General features: G+C 42.4%; 2 protein-coding genes across 2 annotated transcripts in view; one reads left to right on the forward strand and one right to left on the reverse strand.

Annotated features, from left to right (window-relative positions):
• Positions 1-1,690, reverse strand: part of ATP7B (ATPase copper transporting beta) — a 36,999-nt gene extending 35,309 nt beyond the window's left edge. The window contains exon 1 of the mRNA XM_058855298.1: positions 1,670-1,690. The gene's annotated coding sequence lies outside the window, so the exon portion shown is untranslated. The remainder of the gene's footprint in view (positions 1-1,669) is intronic.
• Positions 1,691-10,969: 9,279 nt separating this feature from the next.
• ALG11 (ALG11 alpha-1,2-mannosyltransferase) lies at positions 10,970-16,055 on the forward strand. Its single transcript, XM_058855323.1, has 4 exons — positions 10,970-11,125; positions 12,012-12,242; positions 12,946-13,877; positions 15,665-16,055. Exons 1-4 carry the CDS (start codon positions 11,088-11,090, stop codon positions 15,934-15,936), a joined length of 1,473 nt encoding a protein of 490 aa, XP_058711306.1. The 5' UTR covers positions 10,970-11,087; the 3' UTR covers positions 15,937-16,055.
• The last annotated feature ends 818 nt before the right edge of the window (positions 16,056-16,873 follow it).

The raw sequence follows: 16,873 nt of genomic DNA on the forward strand, positions 1-16,873 counted from the left end.
CAAAGGAGACTCCACCTTTGTGAATGACTAAGAAATAGGACTCAAACACTCAACTATACTGAGTGCTTCCTCGGAAAATTTAGAAATTTGTGTATTTGTGATCATAATTTAGCCCTATAGAGCCATCTGGAAATTTAATGTCTTTGTCACCAGCTGTATTATTCATATTTTGTGTATTCACACATGCTTCTCAGGTGGTGTATTTATCACCAGCAGTCCAGTAACAACCTGCATTTCTGTTGCTCAATAAATGGCACTGTTTTGTACTTGGCCCTAAGAGTTACTGAATGCCACCAGATTTCAGGTCTGGCTGCAAAAGCTCTTTGGGCACAACCAGACTCACAGTGAATTGCACTATTTGTGCATCTGTAACTGTGATGGTTCTTACTGAGCATACCTGGACTTGCAGTGCCATATTGGCTCTAAGCCATCATTTCTGATGCTTAGAGCTGAATTGACTATCACTCAGCTGTCCCAAGTCCCTGTGATACCTGAGATCCAGCTGGACCAAAGGAGGGTTATTTTGTGCCAAATCTCCTTCCTCTTAACACAACAGAAAAGTTAGCCTTACTCTTAAGGCAACAATCCATCAGATGGACAAGAGGAATCACTTCATTTATGTGCACTTCATGTCAGTGCAAAGAGGGATGTATTGGTATTAATACATCACCATAGAAATCCAGTCTGCCTTTGAATGTTAATCATTTTCCTACTCTCCTCTTCAGACATCATTTTAAACCACCAAAATACTATCATACAGTCATCACAAGATACAATCATACATTCATCACCAAAATACAAGGCATACAAACAATGATACGAGGCTAAACCACAAGTCATTTCAGATTTGAGAGTATTTTGAATTATTCCTAATTTGTCTTCAGAATGCAGTCAGCTAAAATGTTTGAATTCCTCCCCCCTTTCCTAATCTTAGCAGAGTTAGATTGTATTTGGTTTTAACACATACAACAGAACTGCAGGAGGGGGAGCATTTATTTAAAAAAAAATAAAAGAGAGAGGAGGGGGAAAGTAAAGTATTGCAAAACTCATAGTGATATCATAAACAACAGTGCTGGCAGCTCACAGGTATCAACAAATTGTTTAAACTTTGCTTGAGAGTGAACCTGGGAAACACCCAGCCTTTGTGTGAAACAACTGCTTCTCCTCTGTCAGGGCCCTCTTTAAGCCAAAAGAGAAGTAGTTAGTACAGGTATCCACTTTTTCTACAAACAAATCCCTGTGCTTGCTCCACAATCATTTTTCAGTCATACTAAGCAACTCAAGTCTCCCATCTCCCCCACGAATCAGTCACCCCTGAAAGTTCAGTGGAAGCCTGGTCATATTCATGGTACATAACTATACCTTTTATTCTCCCAACTGACATATTTCTTACTGAACACACACAAAAAAAGGCCATACCACATTTTTATTGAAGAAGAAACAAAACTCTCTCTTTACCTATATTTGCACTTTTGAGCCACAAAATCAGAAGGAACTCTTTGGCCACAGTTGTAAGAAAACTGGCAGTAACCGGATACACAAGTGTTTCTATAGCATAAATGCTATAGCTATTTCTTTTAACAGATGAAGAAGCATGATCATTATTTCTTACATTACAAGGAAAAAAGGAAACTACAGAAATATGAAATAAAAGAAAATAAATTCCTACCTGCTATGCTTAAAATTGCTTAAGAGTTGATGACCTAATTTCAAATCAAATCAGCTCAGACTTTGGCTTCAGTTTTTCAGGAAGCAGACTCAATCTTCTCCAAATATTTAAAAAAGGTTTGTTTGCTCGAAACCAGCAAAACTCAACAAAGCACCTTGTTTGCAACAGGGCCCCAAAATGAGTACTGATCTTTTTCAGTCCACAGCTTTTTGTATGATAGCAAATTGCATGGACTTGGTACTTTGTCTGCTTTTAGAAGTGTTGGTTTCATTATGATAATTTTTGTTATCTGTTTATACTGCAGAATTTTTTTTTCAAGATCTGGGAACCACGAGACTGGTCTCATTATCACACAAAAAGGCACACCTTTTGGGTCAAGGTTTAAGTGCAAAGAACAATTGCAACCTGCATGAATTAATTGGAGTCAAGATTTCCAGTACTGCTTACGCACCAAGCAGTTTAAGAAGGCTGGCAGAACTTGTCAGGCAGTACCACAATAAACCCAGTATTTTTACTTCGGTGTTTCCAACTTAGTTTGCTGATCTTGCCCATGGCTTGCTCTTGCTCAAAGCTGGTTTTGTTTTGTGAAGTCTCTGCAAAAGCTTTTTAGAATTCCACGCAGAGAAAAGGGACCAGCATTTTACCCATTTTAACTGCAATATTTAAAATACAACTTGACAATGAGTAATATCATCAAAGTAACTATTTTAAAAGGCTAATTTGAGAAGACAGAAAGAGCTATTACTTGTGAACTAATATTTGCTGTCGACATTTAGAAATAAAAACTAATTAGTGCTGCTTCTGCTTAAAATTTGTAAATTTCTTAGTATTTGTTGTAGCATTTACTTTGATTATATAAAGTGATACGTCTCTGAATTGTGATTTAAGTTAATAAGAGAACTGATTTTAAAAATTATTATTTTTTTCCCAAAGTAAACAGCCATTTTCCCTACTGTAGCAGGCAAACTAATATGATGAGGTACCTGGGACTATGTAAACAGAATAAAGTACATCATATTTGTAAAGTATACAAAAAAACCCAAACCAAAACAAGCAAACAAACAAAAAAATAAAAGCAACACCCCAAAAAATTAAAAAAAAACCAAACAACCAGAAACTGATAAGTCTGATTTAAGCTTGTATTTCAAGTTCTATGGCCAGTCAACTGCTCAGCCTCTGAAATCAAGAAAAAAAAGACAGAACAGTAGCTTGTGTTTTCATTTAGATGCCACATCTAAAACACAAACATACTGCCTTTGTTAGGGCAGGCTAGATATGTAAAGGCAAGACCAAATTCAGTTTCTTTTAACAATGATTTGTCTATCTCAGACTGGCAGGAACCACCTACATACACACCGAGAGAAGTTTCCAGGAACTCCCAAATCCCTAAGTAAGCTTGAAAGCTGCACTCCTCACCACAGCACCTGGGTTCCTCCAACACAGTGCCTTGAGCAAAGTCCTGTCTGCTTTCTCGGTGGTCCAGGAAAACTGTCTGGGAAGAGGGGTTTCCACTTTTTGTTTAGTTCTTTTAGTTCCTTTTTCCCTGGTCTCCCTATGGACTGGTTGCAGTTACTGGGCAGAAAAAGGCAAGACAGTGTTAGAGCCCTGTCTGTGCTCTCATTCTTGCAGAGAGCACAATCTCTCAGGTGACTCTGTCACAGAGCTCAGGTACAGCCCTGCTAGGCTGGCATGAGGGCCATTCTCACCTGCCTTCCACCTCCTGCCCTTTTGGACTGTGCCATGTGCTGCCGAGAGAAGGCTACTGTTCTTCCAAGAGTGAACAAACCACAGCACTGCTCACACACCTCTGAGCTCAGCATCACCACACTCATGGTGGGATGGAAGGGACACAAGAGGCGGCAGCCAGGGCCTCAAAATACAGTGCTGCCCTTAGGTGCATTTTTCTTCCCAATTTAGAGAGAGAAGAAGATGTGCCAGCTCTCTGGCTGACCTGTTCTGCCACAGCAGGTAAGAAGCGAGGAGGGGAACCTCTGCTAAGAACATGGAGTAGAGGCTCTTCTGTTTCCAGTGTCAGAGATCAAAACTGTAATGTATGCGAGCTGCTTTTTAGCTAACTTGCATTTCTACAAAAATCCTGTCAATTATTTGCTATCCAGAGCTAAGAACTATCCCTGTCTGAGTCTAATATCTCACATAAACTTACAGTTAACTCTCAGGCAAGAGCCAAAGGCATGGAGCTGCCAGTTTCTATCAGTGGAAAAAAAATACTTCAAGTGACCATGCAAGTAAGTAGAACTTGCCTGGATAGAGACATACTGATTCACTGTAGAGCCTTACAGGAGCTAAGAAGATAAATAAAAAATAAAAATGAAAACATATTTGCTGACATTATTCTTTTGATTTTATGTTTGTTTGGGTTTTTCTGCTGGAATACCTAATAATAATTCCCTATTGAATAATGTAACACTGGCAGCCTACACTAATTTAATAAGAATTCAGGTACAAATGTCAGAACTAAAGCAACAGTCAGGGATGAAACTATACAGGAAACTGCTGCTAATTTTATGCAATCTCTTCCATACAAACAGTTGCTTTGAAAAGCATCTAAAGGAAATGGCAACACAGAGTAAACCTCTTTACTTTACTATTTAAAAAATACTTTACAAGTATTTTTATCTGAAATATTTAACACCTAAATTGAAATACACAGTTAAAATCCTGGTTTCAAATGCAGACTTTGTCTCAGGCTGCTTCCTGTGACATACACACGGGCTTATCACAACTCAAACTCACAGTCAAAACAGCATTCATTTCTTGCATGAGGACACAGGGGAAACTGAGACATCTGACTCCTGAAGAAAGAGTTCCTTGGAGCCTGAAGCTGTGAGGAAAGGAAAATGCAAAAAAGCTCTCTAATTCTGAAACTGAGTTTATTCAGCTCTGGGCAATACTCTCAGTTCCAGAGGTCACATCAGTCTGTTCTCTAGGCAAAGAGTGTTTCTTCCAAGGACACATTTAGCCAAAACCAATGCATTCCACAGCTCAGCATAAAAGAAGGTACCAACCCTGGGAGTTGCTGAGCAACCATCTGCGATTTATTAACTGCTCTCAATTCCTGGAAAGCATAGATGTTAGCCATGGAAATTCAGGCTTGATTCATCTACCATTCCCTCCTGGTACCTCTGCTTATTGAAAGAAAAGGTAGTGCAGCAGGGAAGTACTTTTAAGCAGCCCTGGTTCGTCCCCTGAAAGAGCATCTTTGATTGAATCTACTTCGTGGGAAAATCACCAACCTTTCAAGCTTTCTTCATCCTTGGAATAGAAATAAGTCAGAGGAGGTGATGAGACACAGTATCCACAACTCTCATGCCTGGACTAGCCGAACAGTCTCCTCCTACTCCCTTCTGTCCTGCTCTGCAGGCAGTTTCTGGCTCCTTTCTCTGTCCTAATCAGTGCCAAGGAGCCAGACACGAGCACAGAATGCAAATCCTGCTTCATCCTAACTCCATGTGAAACAACTTGGATTTTCATCTGAACAGCACTCTTCCTTGCTTCCCAAAACAGGCAGAGAGGCGTGAACAACCACATGTGGCAAAATGCATGTTGAATAAGACAGTGCAGTGAACAAGTTCTGTGAACCTTTCAAAGTTTGAAAAGGGAAGCATCTGACTCAGTAAAAAAATCCACAATGAAGTTTTACAGCTCCCTGAGGACTTTCATAGTTGATCTGAGCAGGTGTTAAGGTAAGACAGTGAAAAAGGTGGTCCTTCAGGAGCCCCTTCATGTTCTAATTAGCTGCAGATGGCCACAGATATATTTACTATCTATCTGCACAAAGGAGAATGAAAAGCAAAAAGGGCTTGGGTATGCTATCACAGACCCTCAAAAATGGTCCCTAGCTTCTCATGAATCCCAAACTTCCGCCTGAAAAAGCTGTGATTTAAGATGAGTTCAAATGTTCTTTTGCAAGCTCAGTGATGTTATCATTAGGGGTACATTATTTGCTGTCTCATTTCTGCAAGTGGTCTAAGTTGCTTGAAAACGTTTCCTTCAGCCACCCTAAAAAATGGCAGATGTTTAAAATCCACAGGAGTTGAAAACACTGTCACAGTCTACAGGAACTGATTTGTTTTCCCTCACGGTCCTTACCCAAGTGGGACAATTTGTGTGAAAACAATCTTCTGTTAATCAAAATATATGGGTTCAATCTGTATAAATTGCCTGGTGATACAAATAAATGTGTTTTATGGGCTCTCCTGCAAATATAATTTGTAGATCCAAGATGCTAAATTCTTCATTGCTTCTGCCAAAAAAAAACAGAGCAGCTTTTGCTTACAGATACATGGTGCCAACACCTATGCCCTAGAACATGTAACTCAGAATTAAGGATGACAGTGAAAAAGATATTACTAGAATTGCTTATATTTAGCAACTTAAATATTGCAAGATATCAGTAAAAAAAAAATAAAATAGTGGTTTTTCTTAGGTATATCAATGCCACAATTTCTTACCAATGCTTGGGTTTTGCTTCACAAATATTTAGCATCGAACTGATGCAACTTTATTTCTGCTCCTGTTACTAAGCAATGAAGAACAAATGTACTGCAATGTTTAACAGCCTATCACAAGACACATACAAAAGTGAAAAACTTACTCTGTATATGAATGATCTGAGATTCCATCTACTAAAAACAGTCCCAGGCATTTTCATAGCTCAGACAGCAGCCCTGAACAAGAAACTTGTGAATATTTCTAAAAGAAAGTAACTAACTGGACAAGAAAGTATAACAGACCACATGACTGTCATATGAATATCCTTACACAATATTAATCCAGTTTCTTTCTCTTATTACTTGCCAGCGGTTTTGTCTTACTAAGTTACTCATATGTGGACTATTCAGCAAGAATGAGAGTTACAAAAATATTCTTTAAAACTCTCTCAAATGCCTTGCAGGCTTGGGGAGAACACACAGTGAGTGGGTTCTGATATGTATTCTAAATACTCTTCACTTTAAAAAGCCAGTTTGCATCAGCTTTCTTCAGAGTAAGGAGTTTAATAAGGAAAGCAATTAAAACAGGACATAAAAAGCTTACAGAGGCAACAAAAAATTAAAAACCTGATACATCTCCGGGAAGGTGAAAACAAAACTGACATTATAACAAGGCTAGTTTACTTTTGCTGGCATGTCAGTCTTGTGGAATTTCTACAGACAAGGTTTTGAATACCATTCTCACTGCTGGAGTAGGAACACCACAGAGAGCTCATCACTGCTCCTGCTAAAGTTCTTGTCAGGCCCTAATGCATGCATGCAATATCCTCTGCTACACATGAATGAAGGTGGGGAAGTTGTGAAGTGTCAATGATTCGATTAATTAGCCTGTGTTGGACATTCACACATTAAAGGTAAGCTTTGCAATCTGCAAGTCTGTCAGCAGCACAGGTTCCAAACTGCTCACATCAGCAGATGAAAACTCTGTGATTAATGAAAAGCTAACAGAAGAATTTTAAAAGTATTAATACATCTGTTTTTAATTACAACTAGAGGGACTAAGAAAAAAAAATAAAACAACTAAGATGATTAGTAGCATGTGTCACAATCCACTAACACAAGCAGGAGTCATGAGAGGTTCCTTTGATCTCAGAGTGCAAAAAGGACACCAAGGGATTTCAGTTTAAATCATAATGGCAATAAAGCACCTTTATTTTAGTGCCACCAGGGGTTATGTGATAAAGGAGAGGGAGAAAGGAGAAAGAGAGAGAGAAGGAAGGGGGGTTATAGCTACCAATGGACGAGATGGGGTCACCAGTGGTTTCTTCCGTGGGGAGATCTCTCAGAGAAAGTAACTTAGAAAGTCACTTTTATAGTCTGTTTGAAAGCGAGGGGCAGTTGGCCAAGAGGTTGGGAAATTCCTAGGCTACTGTGATGAGACCCATTGCTTTGGGAAGCAGGTGTAAGGTACAGAACAGGCCGCTCTTCACAAGTCCCTGCTCACCAGCAGGAATGAAGGCAATGTACCGTGGCAGCACAGCAAGCACACCTGCAAACAATCACTTGGCAAGCATCCACCTCAACCAGGCCAGAACCCCTGTACCAAGTCCCTTGGGGTCTTCAGGGTCTTAGTCCCTGTTGTTGCGATGGTCATGAGACAAATGAGGGAAGTTTTGGACCGTCTCTTACATGTGGGACAATCTTTCTGTGAAGAAAGGCTGAGGGAACTGAGATTACTCAAGCCTTGACAAGGCATTCAATGTGTGAAGGGAGGGTGAAAAGACAAGCTAGGCTCTTTTTTTCAGGGGTCCAATGGAAGGTCCAGAGGTGATGGGCACAAACTGAAACATGGAAAGTTCCCTCTGAACATCAGGAAACATTTCTTCACTGTGAAGGTGACCAAGCACCGGCACAGGTTACACAGAGAGGTTGTGTAGTGTCCATCCTTGGAAGTATTCAAAACTCATCTGGACTCAGTCCTGGACAATCTGCTCTAGGTATTCACTTTGGATAGGGGGACTGGAGAGCATGGCCTCCAGAGGCCACAGAATCATAGAAAGGTTTGGGTTGGAAGGGATATTAAAGACCTCTGCTGTGGTCAAGGATGCTACCCACTAGATGAGGTTGTTCAGGGCCCAACCTGGCCTTGAACACTTCCAGGGACGGGAAATCCAGAACTTTTCTGGGCAGCCTGTTGCACCCTCACAGTAAAGAATTTCTTCCTAATATGTAATCTGGATATTTCCTCTTTTAATTTAAAACTGTTTCCCCTTGCGCTATCACTATCTGTCCATGTAAAGTCACCCTCCCTCTTTTTTATAAGCCATCTTTAAGTGCTGGAAGGCTGCAACGAGGTCTCCCTGGAACCTTCTCTTCTTCAGCCTGAACAGCCCCAACACTCTTAGTGTGTCTTCATAGAAGACATGTTCAAACCCTCTGACCATCTTCATGGCCCTCCACTGGACTTGCTTCAACAGGTCCCTGTCTTCTCTGTGTTGAAGACCTGAGAGCTGGATGAAGCACTCCAGGTGGGGTCTCATCAGGGTGGAACAGAGCAGCAGAATTCCCTCCCTCCCTCTGCTGGCCACACTTTTTTTCATGTTTCCCAGGATGTTGTTGGCCTTCTGCAATGCAATTGCACATTGCCAGCTCTTCTCCAGCTTTTTGTCCATGAGAACCCCTAAGTCCTTCTCTGCAGGGCTTCTCCCAATGAGTTTCTCTACTCTGTACTCATGTCTGGGATTGCCCCAATCCAGGTGCAGCACCTAGACATTGAGCTGTTGACCACAACTCTCTGGCTGCATCCATCCAACCAATTCCTCCCCACCTCAGATATTCTGTGATTTCATGAACTATAAATTATTAGAGCTGAGAAAACTATTTGACACTCCCACCATCAGGCAGATTTCTCCCTAAACAAGCAAGTGAAACTCAAAAGCCAGGTATGTAGGTGTCTCCCTCATTAATTAGTCTTCTTGCTTCCAGGAGCTCTTCACCATTATTACTTAAGTCTCATCTTAATTAAGCGGCGACCTGTGGTCCTTCAGCTTCTTAAAGATTTTGTGTAAGATTCATACCTTTCAAGGGAGTGACCATGAACTTCTTTCCAAGTTGGTGGGGAGAAATATAAATTTCATCATCTAAAATGGTCTGGACTTCCTGCTCCCTAGAATAACTTGCCTCTGAACTCTGAGCTCTGACAATAATCTTCAAATGTTGAAGAAAGAAAGGTGTTTTGAGTTTGGAGATGTAAATCCAGCAGAGATCTATTCTGTAAACATTCCACATGCTTTTAAGGCAACTGCTCTGTCAGGGAAGAGAAAAAATATTAAGGGAGAGAAACCCATACCTGTAGCATCCTCCTTATGAGAGCTGTTGGCTCAGAAATGAAATGTTAGACTGTGCTTGCTGGACCTCCCACAGACCTCTTCCAATTCACCTGCTTACATAGAGATGTCTGTGTAAAATCTACAGTAAGTGGTACTTAGGACAGTCAAAATATTTAAATAAAAACATCAGTAAAATAACCAATACACTTCTGAGTTTCCACAATTCCAGTCTCACACTCACAGGGTGAGTCATCCTAAATGGAAAACTCAATCCAGGCAGGTCCAAATAACCATTGTTTAAGCTGGACTTTTCTCACTAGAACACAGCCTTTGTCTCTTTGCTTCTGGTTATAGCAGTGGCCACATAAATTAATGATTCATAGTTTTTCAACCTGTACTCTTCCCATGCAGAAGACACAGGATGACTTTCATAAACATCCCTAAGACTACAAGATCTCAAAATGCACAGGTGGCTAGAACATGAACTAGATCATGCTGACCTCAAAGAGACTGAAGGATCACAGGTTCTGGAAAGGTCTTGTTTAAAGAAACAAGGTTTGAAACTCCCTCAAATTTTGGACAGCCTCAACTCTGCAAAAGACTGAAGAATCAGTTATCCTGACCAAACTTCCCACATAAAGCATTTTATTACTTTAAAATGGAGAAGGGGGGGGTGGGGGGGGTGGGGCGGGGGAAAGAAGCATGTAGCAAAGTGACAAGAGACCAGAAATGTTTCAAATTGTTCCGTCAAAGTCTCTCCTGATCTATACAGTCTGGTAGTTTCACTCAATGTTTCCCTGGACCCTGGAGATCTGGGTGAGTTACATGGAGAAACATGAAGTCTTGATGTGGACTGACAGATCATTAGCAGTTATTTCCAAAAACCAGCACCATTCAGTCTTTCTGCTACACTGACTCTCTGGTCTGTGCATTTACTCTCCAATCAAGACAAAATCGGGCAAAAAGTATATGAGATGGAGATAACCTCAGCGGCGACTGTCCCCATGATCGTGTTCATGGGATCCTTCTGGAGGCGGTGCCAGGCGCAGCCTGTGCTGGACACCGTGCCCTCGGCCTCACAACATTAACCTGCACACAGCACACAGTCGCTGGCAGCTCCCTCTCGATCATGAGGGATTCCCTGATAAGCGGAAGGCAGGGCTGCAAGCCAGGACATCGAGCTCATCGAGGAAGTCTTCTGGCCAGCATCAACACAGGCAAAACTTGCGGGAGCGTGGATGCAGAGAAAACTCCGCGTCCCCGGGAGGCCTCCGCCCCCTCACAGCGCCCTCCCTTCCATCCTGCCCAAGGAATGCGAGGGCATCCCTTGAGGAGGACGCAGTGCCATTCAAGGAGCAGCACGTGTTGTGTCCGACTGAACCGTGCCAGGGATGTGCCATTGTCCACTCTCCGGGAAAAACGCTTCCTGCAGGAGCACAGGGCTCCCAAAAACCTACCGCACCCCGCCTCTTCCACAGGGCGCAGGTTCTGTGTTTGCTGGGTGGGGCGAGGGCCAGGAGGAGGCGGGGAAAGAGGTGAGGAAGGAGGCGGAGGCAGCAGCAGGGGGAAGCCGCTGGTCCCGCCCCGCCGGCCGGGACCCTCCCTTTCCGCCGAGAAGGCGACGCAGCGCTGCCCAAGATGGTGGCGGCGGGGCTGTGCCTGTGTGGGCTCCTCAGGTAGCGGGGCGCGGGGGCGGCGCGTCCTGGCGGCGGGCAGGGCGGGCGGGAGGCGGCCCGGGCCTGGCCGCGCTGCCCGGCTCCGCGCCGTGCCGCGGGCTCGCACGGGTTAATGCGCTTTTCCGCCGCTCCCGGCCCAGAATGAAAGCGCTCCCTTATGTGTCAGTCGTGAGGCGTGGGTCGCTCCTTTGGTCAACGGGAGCGGCTGAGTGAACGCTGTGTGTCCCAAGGCGTAGCGGCACAGTAAACCTGTCACAGCTTTACTGTGCCGCTACGCCAGGAGACCTGTCACAGCTGTCAGGGAGGCTGGAGAGCGAAGGGAACAGCCCTGACAGTGACTGAGAGACCAGAGGAAGCGGCTCTGCACAGAGAGACTGCACCGAGCTGCTCCGGACAGCTGGCCTAGCTGTTCATGCCTCCGCGTGTGGGAAGTGCAGGTTGGAATGGGAGATGCCCGGCCCCAGTAACCCGGCACCAAAGCAGTTCACAACAGAGCGAGCCAAACCGGAGATTGGGCTGAAAAACTCTTTGAAAATCTATTTGGAAATCACTCTGCTGGTTGTGTATTGCCAGGTTGCTAAGGGCATACAACTTTTACAGTGTGTAGAGCACGTGGCGATAGATAACACATACAGGGCATGAATAAACAATAATAAGTGATTGCAAGGTAACAGCAGGGGGAAAAGAGACCTTCGGATAAACAGTGCAGAGTAGTGATTTAATTTCTGTAATTGTCAGTCATATGCACTGATGATTTCTGAGATTAGAAGAACTCAAGAAGTTGTCAAATTCCCTGTAGCTCTACTTTTAAGTCCTTCTCGCTCAATGCCATACACAGTGATTCTTTAAAGCAATTATATTTTTTAACGTTTCTGGCTTATTTCAGATTGCTGTGCTCATTGTTACTCCCTGCATTATTTCTAAGTGGAATTTTGTGCATCTGCTTGGTGGTACTGCTGTGGGGAGTACGACTGTGGTTACAAAGGAAGAAACAGTTGAGCTCAGCAGGAGGAGATGGGAAGCGGCCACTGCTGGTAGCCTTTTTTCACCCGTATTGCAACGCAGGAGGTGGAGGGGAGAGAGTCTTGTGGTGTGCCATAAGAACGCTACAGAAGAAGTAAGCATATGTGTTTATCAAACACCAAATTTCATTCTCAGCTTCTGTTGCTATTCTTTATGCATATGTTGGCATTTAACATATTTAAGTAGGTGTCATTAATCTACTGGTATTACATTTTACTTTACATCCGAGTTTCATGTGGTTGCATTCTACTTCATCCCTTTAGAATTTGATATTTCCTGCTGTGGGACCTCTCACTTTTTTCCTTTCTTTCCTTGAGAAAACCTCTCCTTCCTCCTCAGTTTTCCACTACTGGTATGGAACTTTGTATAGTCATAACTCCTCAGCAGATAACTGATCATCTTTGTACTTGCCTCTTGGTGCAGGAGGCAAAACAAATTAATACCTAAAGTGGATTTAACATGGGCACATCCAGTGATTTGCCATCATTTGCATTTTGCTCATGCTGTGCACTAGACAGATACCTGTTAATGTAATGAAGTCTGTAGAATAATACTGAGCTCCTTTTATGTTTTATGCAAATTAAAATATTCCCCAAGTTCTCAGCCATATGTTTTTCTGCAGATCAGAAAAAACCCATGGGAGTATAAGGAAAAGTATAATTTAGTTAAAATAATTTCTGGGCCAGGCATTTGTTTGCACATTCTTCTTGAGTACTTTTAAGTGGATTGTATTTTAGTTTCTTGCTGAAAAATATGAAGAGAAGAATATATGAAATTATTTTTCTTTATTCTTACAGGTACAGGAATGTAACATGTGTTGTTTACACTGGTGATAGAGATGCCACTGGAGAAGAAATAATTGAAGGCGCTTTCAGAAGATTCAATATTAAGTTAATCCATCCTGTGAAGTTTGTGTTTCTAAAAAAACGCTTCCTTGTGGAAGCTTCTCTTTATCCTCACTTCACTCTGCTGGGACAAAGTTTAGGATCGGTGTTCCTTGGCTGGGAAGCTCTTCTAAAGTGCGTTCCTGATGTTTATATTGACTCAATGGGTTATGCCTTCACAATTCCCCTCTTCAAATACCTAGGAGGTTGTCGTGTTGGATGCTACGTCCATTACCCCACTATCAGCACCGATATGCTCTCTGTCGTGAGGAATCAGGATACCAGGTTTAACAATGCTGCCTTCATTACAAGCAGCCCTCTCTTCAGCAAACTGAAACTTGTCTACTACTACTTCTTTGCTTTCATGTACGGCTTGGTTGGTTCCTGCAGTGATGTGGTAATGGTGAACTCTTCTTGGACACTGAATCACATCCTTTCCCTCTGGAGAGCTGGGGCGTGCACCAGTGTTGTGTACCCACCATGCGATGTTCAGACTTTCCTGGATATTCCACTGGAAGTGGAAAAGAGCACCAGCGAATATTCCATTGTTTCTGTCAGCCAGTTCAGGCCTGAAAAAGATCATCCTTTGCAAATCAGAGCCTTTGCTAAATTGCTGAAAGAGAAGAGAGTGGGGCAGCAGCCATCACTGAAGCTGATTTTAATTGGCGGCTGTCGTAACCAGCAAGATGAAGAGCGTGTAAATAAGCTGAAATGTCTGTGTGAAGAGCTGGGAGTTAGTGATGATGTGGTGTTCAGGATTAACATTCCCTTTGAGGAGCTGAAGAGACACCTGGCCGAGGCCACCATTGGCCTGCACACCATGTGGAATGAGCACTTTGGGATCGGTCAGTACATTTCCTGAGTGTTCAGCTGCTTGTCTCTAGGTGTCTAAGCACAGAGGTCTGCATGCCAAGCAGGTGTCCAGCTCCTGTTCCCGTTGGAGGCAGTGTAGCTGCTGTAAAGCCTACGGGACCAGTGCAGATGTGGTACAGATGATGCACCACTAGATGCTACTGTAGTGCAAGCTGAAGTGCTGTTGTCATAGGCTGATAATTCTGTGCATCCTCTGGCCACCTGAACACAGAGTCCCATCTGTGCTGCCCAGGATGTCCTGCTGACCTCCAGCTATCACCCTGCAAGGTCATGGGTCACCCTATTGTCCTTGGGTTAGGTTTGCCAACCTTCCCAAGCTTCAAGAGGCTGCAGGTGCTTCTCTTTCAGCCTTAAATTGTGCCCTGGTGGTTCCACTGACTACAAAGGGAGCTTAGAGATAATTCATGTGTAGACATCCATGTTAGAGATGTTGGTTGTGTTTCACCTGCCTCAAATGCCATTTGAAATGTCCAGTGTATGTCATGGGGCTCCAGCTACTGTTTCAGGGGTGTGAGTCTCCCATAGATCCTGTCTGGTACAAATAAGCCTGTGTAGATGCCACCAGGTACCTTTGGTCATCTCATTGTGTTAGGGATCTCTGCTGAGGCAAATGTGTGAAGCCCTTAAATTGGTGGGTATAGCATAGAGCAGAATACCAGAGAGGAGCTGGGACTCAGAATTAAGGTATGGGGTGCAGTTTATTGCGGTTAGATTAGTCCTGACCTTAAAAGGGAATGCCAGATTGCCCATCTCTTACAAATCTACAGCAATCAGGTAAGTTAGTAGCCAAGCAGATGGGTGCCATACTCTGCTATAATGTGACTAAACTGCAGTTAATATCTTCGGACTTTATTAGAAAACAGGTTAAGTAAGTATCAGGAGTAGTAGTTTGTGGTCTGTTGGAGCTTGGTATAAAAAAATTGACACTGAAGTGTCTCAGAAGAAGCAGCAAAATACTGGAAATTATGTCTTTTGGTTTTGTTTTTTTTTTCCCTCCCACAGAGCAGTTTAGTTGAATATTTTTTAAAAGTGATATAATCACACTATGATTTTGAATTTGAGCAGGATTTAACCTTCATCTGAACGGGCTTTTTATGTGTGAAAAACTTAGTCCGAAACTTTGGAGCACTATTTATAGTAGGCAGTATTTGAGCTTAGGGAATTTATAACAATCAAATCAGAACTGAGAAGAATCAGAACTTCTGAGGTCTGTTCTGGAATCATGGAGGAGAATTGAAGCTGCTGTATACATTATATATTGTTCCTATCCCACAGCTTTTGGCTGGCGGAAAGTTACTGATTCCTATTTAGTTAAAATTTCTTCCATCAAAAATACAGACGTAGAGATAACAATTTTTACTAGTGTCTTGCTGAGTTGTCAGAAGCTATAAAGATTTGTTCATCTGCAAAACACTGAAGTTCTGAATATTTTCTGATTGAAATGTGCTTGGTCAACTTTTTTCTCAGTATCTTTCCAGAGGCTTAAAATCAGGTATGTTCCAAGACCCACAAATTAACCAGTTATATCTGATACCTAATTTAAATTTTATGTGTTTAAGAGAAACTGTCATTTCAGTCCTTAGAACTGAAAAATTTAAATTTGTGTTTCTTATGGGACCATTTTCGCTGTATTTTTCCAGCTGATTTGTAATAGCAGTCTGTAGTGAATTTTTCTGTTGGTTTAACTTTCCAGGGTTTTACAGAAGGTCAAAGCACATGATGTGCACACTCCTATCAGCATTTTTTGTATCTCTTACAGGCGTAGTTGAATGTATGGCAGCTGGCACAGTTATCCTGGCTCACAATTCTGGTGGCCCCAAACTGGACATCGTGGTACCCCATGAAGGACATGTTACAGGCTTCCTAGCAGAAGATGAGGACAGTTATGCAGAGACAATGGCTTTTATCTTTTCATTGTCTCCTGAGAAAAGACTGCAGATCAGAGAAAATGCTCGTCGCTCTGTGCACAGGTTTTCTGACCAGCATTTTGAAGACACATTCCTGTTATCTGTGGAGCCATTATTTAAATAAGTGTATATAAGTAAAAATGAACATGAGTAAAATTAACTTTTTATATTTGACTGTGTGGCATGTGTAAATATATCTAAGCTATGATCCCTTGGTTCCATTCAATAAAAACGTTTTTTCTTTCTGTCAGGCTGTCTGCTTTATGTTACAGAGACTTTTTTCTCTTGTGAAAGAAATGCTTCTATGCTGACTACATGAGAGTATGATGCACTTAAAAGCCTTATGGATTCACAAGCCATGATAGTGCTTCAGGAGCAGAACTACATCAAGAAGTTTTTTTATTTATCAGGAACCTCTTTTATTTATTGAATATTTTCAGTCTTTACCTGTTTCATGACACTCTACTTGCAGTTGTACTTTTTAAAGTCAACATTTTTGTTTTACAGCCTTTGTACCCAGAATTTTATTTTTTTTTTTCAGAATCTACCATATGCCTGTTATTTGGCACTGGTGAGGCTGTACCTCAAATTCTGTCTGAAGTCCTGTGAGGAGCAGCTGAGGGAGCTGCAGGTGTTCAGCCTGGAGAAAAGGAGGGTCGGGGTGACCTTAAGACTTTCTACAACTGCCTGAAAAGTGATGGGGCCAGGTGGGGGTCAGTCTCTTCTCCCAGGTAACCAGTGATAGGGAAAAATGGCCTCAAGTTGCACCAGGGGAGGTTTATATTGGATATTAGGAAAAATTTTGACATAGAAAAGGTTGTCAAGCATTGGAACAGACTGCCCTGGGAAGGGGTGGACTCACCATCCCTGGTGGTATTTAAAAGATGTAGCATATAGGGCCATGGTTTAGTGGTGGACTTGGCAGTGTTAGGTTAACACCTGGACTCAATGATCTTTTCCAACATAAACGATTCTTTGAAAAAAACTGCTAAAATCAGATTACATACTAGTTTTCCCTTTATTTAAGATTCACTTGGGTTGTATGAATTTTTTAATGTGAA

The sequence above is a fragment of the Poecile atricapillus genome, chromosome 1, assembly GCF_030490865.1.
Source record: "Poecile atricapillus isolate bPoeAtr1 chromosome 1, bPoeAtr1.hap1, whole genome shotgun sequence".
NCBI classification, from domain to species: Eukaryota; Metazoa; Chordata; class Aves; order Passeriformes; family Paridae; genus Poecile; species Poecile atricapillus.

Bases quoted from the DNA above. Each gene is read 5' to 3' on its own strand.
- ALG11 (XM_058855323.1), top strand. From the start codon at position 11,088: ATGGTGGCGGCGGGGCTGTGCCTGTGTGGGCTCCTCAG. The intron at 12,243-12,945 runs GTAAGCATATGT...TTATTCTTACAG, and splicing joins ATAAGAACGCTACAGAAGAA to GTACAGGAATGTAACATGTG. The intron at 13,878-15,664 runs GTCAGTACATTT...TATCTCTTACAG, and splicing joins GAATGAGCACTTTGGGATCG to GCGTAGTTGAATGTATGGCA.